The sequence below is a fragment of the Loa loa genome, assembly GCF_000183805.2.
Source record: "Loa loa unplaced genomic scaffold supercont3.2355, whole genome shotgun sequence".
NCBI lineage: Eukaryota > Metazoa > Nematoda > Chromadorea > Rhabditida > Onchocercidae > Loa > Loa loa.
In genome coordinates, this window is record NW_018110534.1 from 1 (window position 1) to 1,202 (window position 1,202).

Sequence of the window (1,202 nt, forward strand, 5' to 3'; positions counted from 1 at the left end):
TATGAGGACTCATACTGGCGAAAGACCACACATTTGTGAAATATGCGGCAAAAGTTTCGTTCACTTGTCCGCATTGAAAAGGCATATGAAGACTCATACTGGCGAAAAATCACACATTTGTGAAATATGCGGCAAAAGTTTCATTCAATCATCCGATTTGGGAAAGCATAGGATGACTCATACTGGCGAAAAACCATACATTTGTGAAATATGCGGCAAAAGTTTCATTCAATCATCCAATTTGGGAAAGCATAGGAGGACTCACACTGGTAAAAAACCATACATTTGTGAAATATGCGGCAATAGTTTTCCTCGATTAGACAGTATGAAAATCCACATGAGGACTCATACTGGCGACAAAACATATATTTGTGAAATATGCGGCAGAAGTTTCATTCAATCATCTTCATTGAAAAGGCATGTGAGGACTCATACTGGCGAAAGGCCATACATTTGTAAAATATGCAAGAGAAGTTTCACACGCAAAATTAATTTACAAACACACAAACAGAAACATTTGAAAGAAACATAGCAGCACATGACAGAAATAGGCCAACCTTCACTTGTACTGTATACAATGAAAGTCACATGATTTGTGACTCGTTAAAAGTATACAAGAAGAAACATAAAAGGAGCTGAAGGGTGCATTTTAAGTTGGAAAAGGCGCTGTTATTTCTGATATGGTTGATTATTTGTATTTTCTGTTAGATAAATTCTTGTCACTTGCTCATTATTTTATTGCTAACAGTTTCCTGTTATTATCATTGTTATCGTTTGCTTATAAGTTATTCATTTTTTGCTTCATATGGATATTAGTATCGTTTCTTTATTTTGGAGAATAAAGTTCTTTGCATTGTGTCATCTTCCGCACCTAATAAATAGCTTTATCAGTATTCATACATACATAATAAGCAGGTAACCTGCAGACCATATACAGAAAACTTGCTAGCAAGTTCACTGCTGCAAATTACTGATGAAAGAGCGTTACAATACAATTACTTCTAAGTAAGTAGAATCAATACAACTAAAAAAATATGTAATTTGATGTAAAAGCAAAAAATCCAAAAATTTCACTTGGATTCTCCCAGCACAAATACAATGCAACTGCACGGTCAGTGGGAATTTTTTCTTTCTTCCACTATTTTGTCAAAATTTACCTCTTTGTTCGATTGCCATTTGGCTACGTCAACATCATCGAGATC

General features: G+C 34.7%; 1 protein-coding gene across 1 annotated transcript; it reads left to right on the forward strand.

Annotated features, from left to right (window-relative positions):
• Window position 1: 1 nt before the first annotated feature.
• On the forward strand, window positions 2-532 carry LOAG_15649 (zinc finger protein; the record flags this gene model as incomplete). Its single annotated transcript, XM_003151139.1, has 1 exon — window positions 2-532. The coding sequence occupies one exon, from the start codon at window positions 2-4 to the stop codon at window positions 530-532; it is 531 nt and encodes a 176-aa protein (XP_003151187.1).
• Between the last annotated feature and the right edge of the window lie 670 nt (window positions 533-1,202).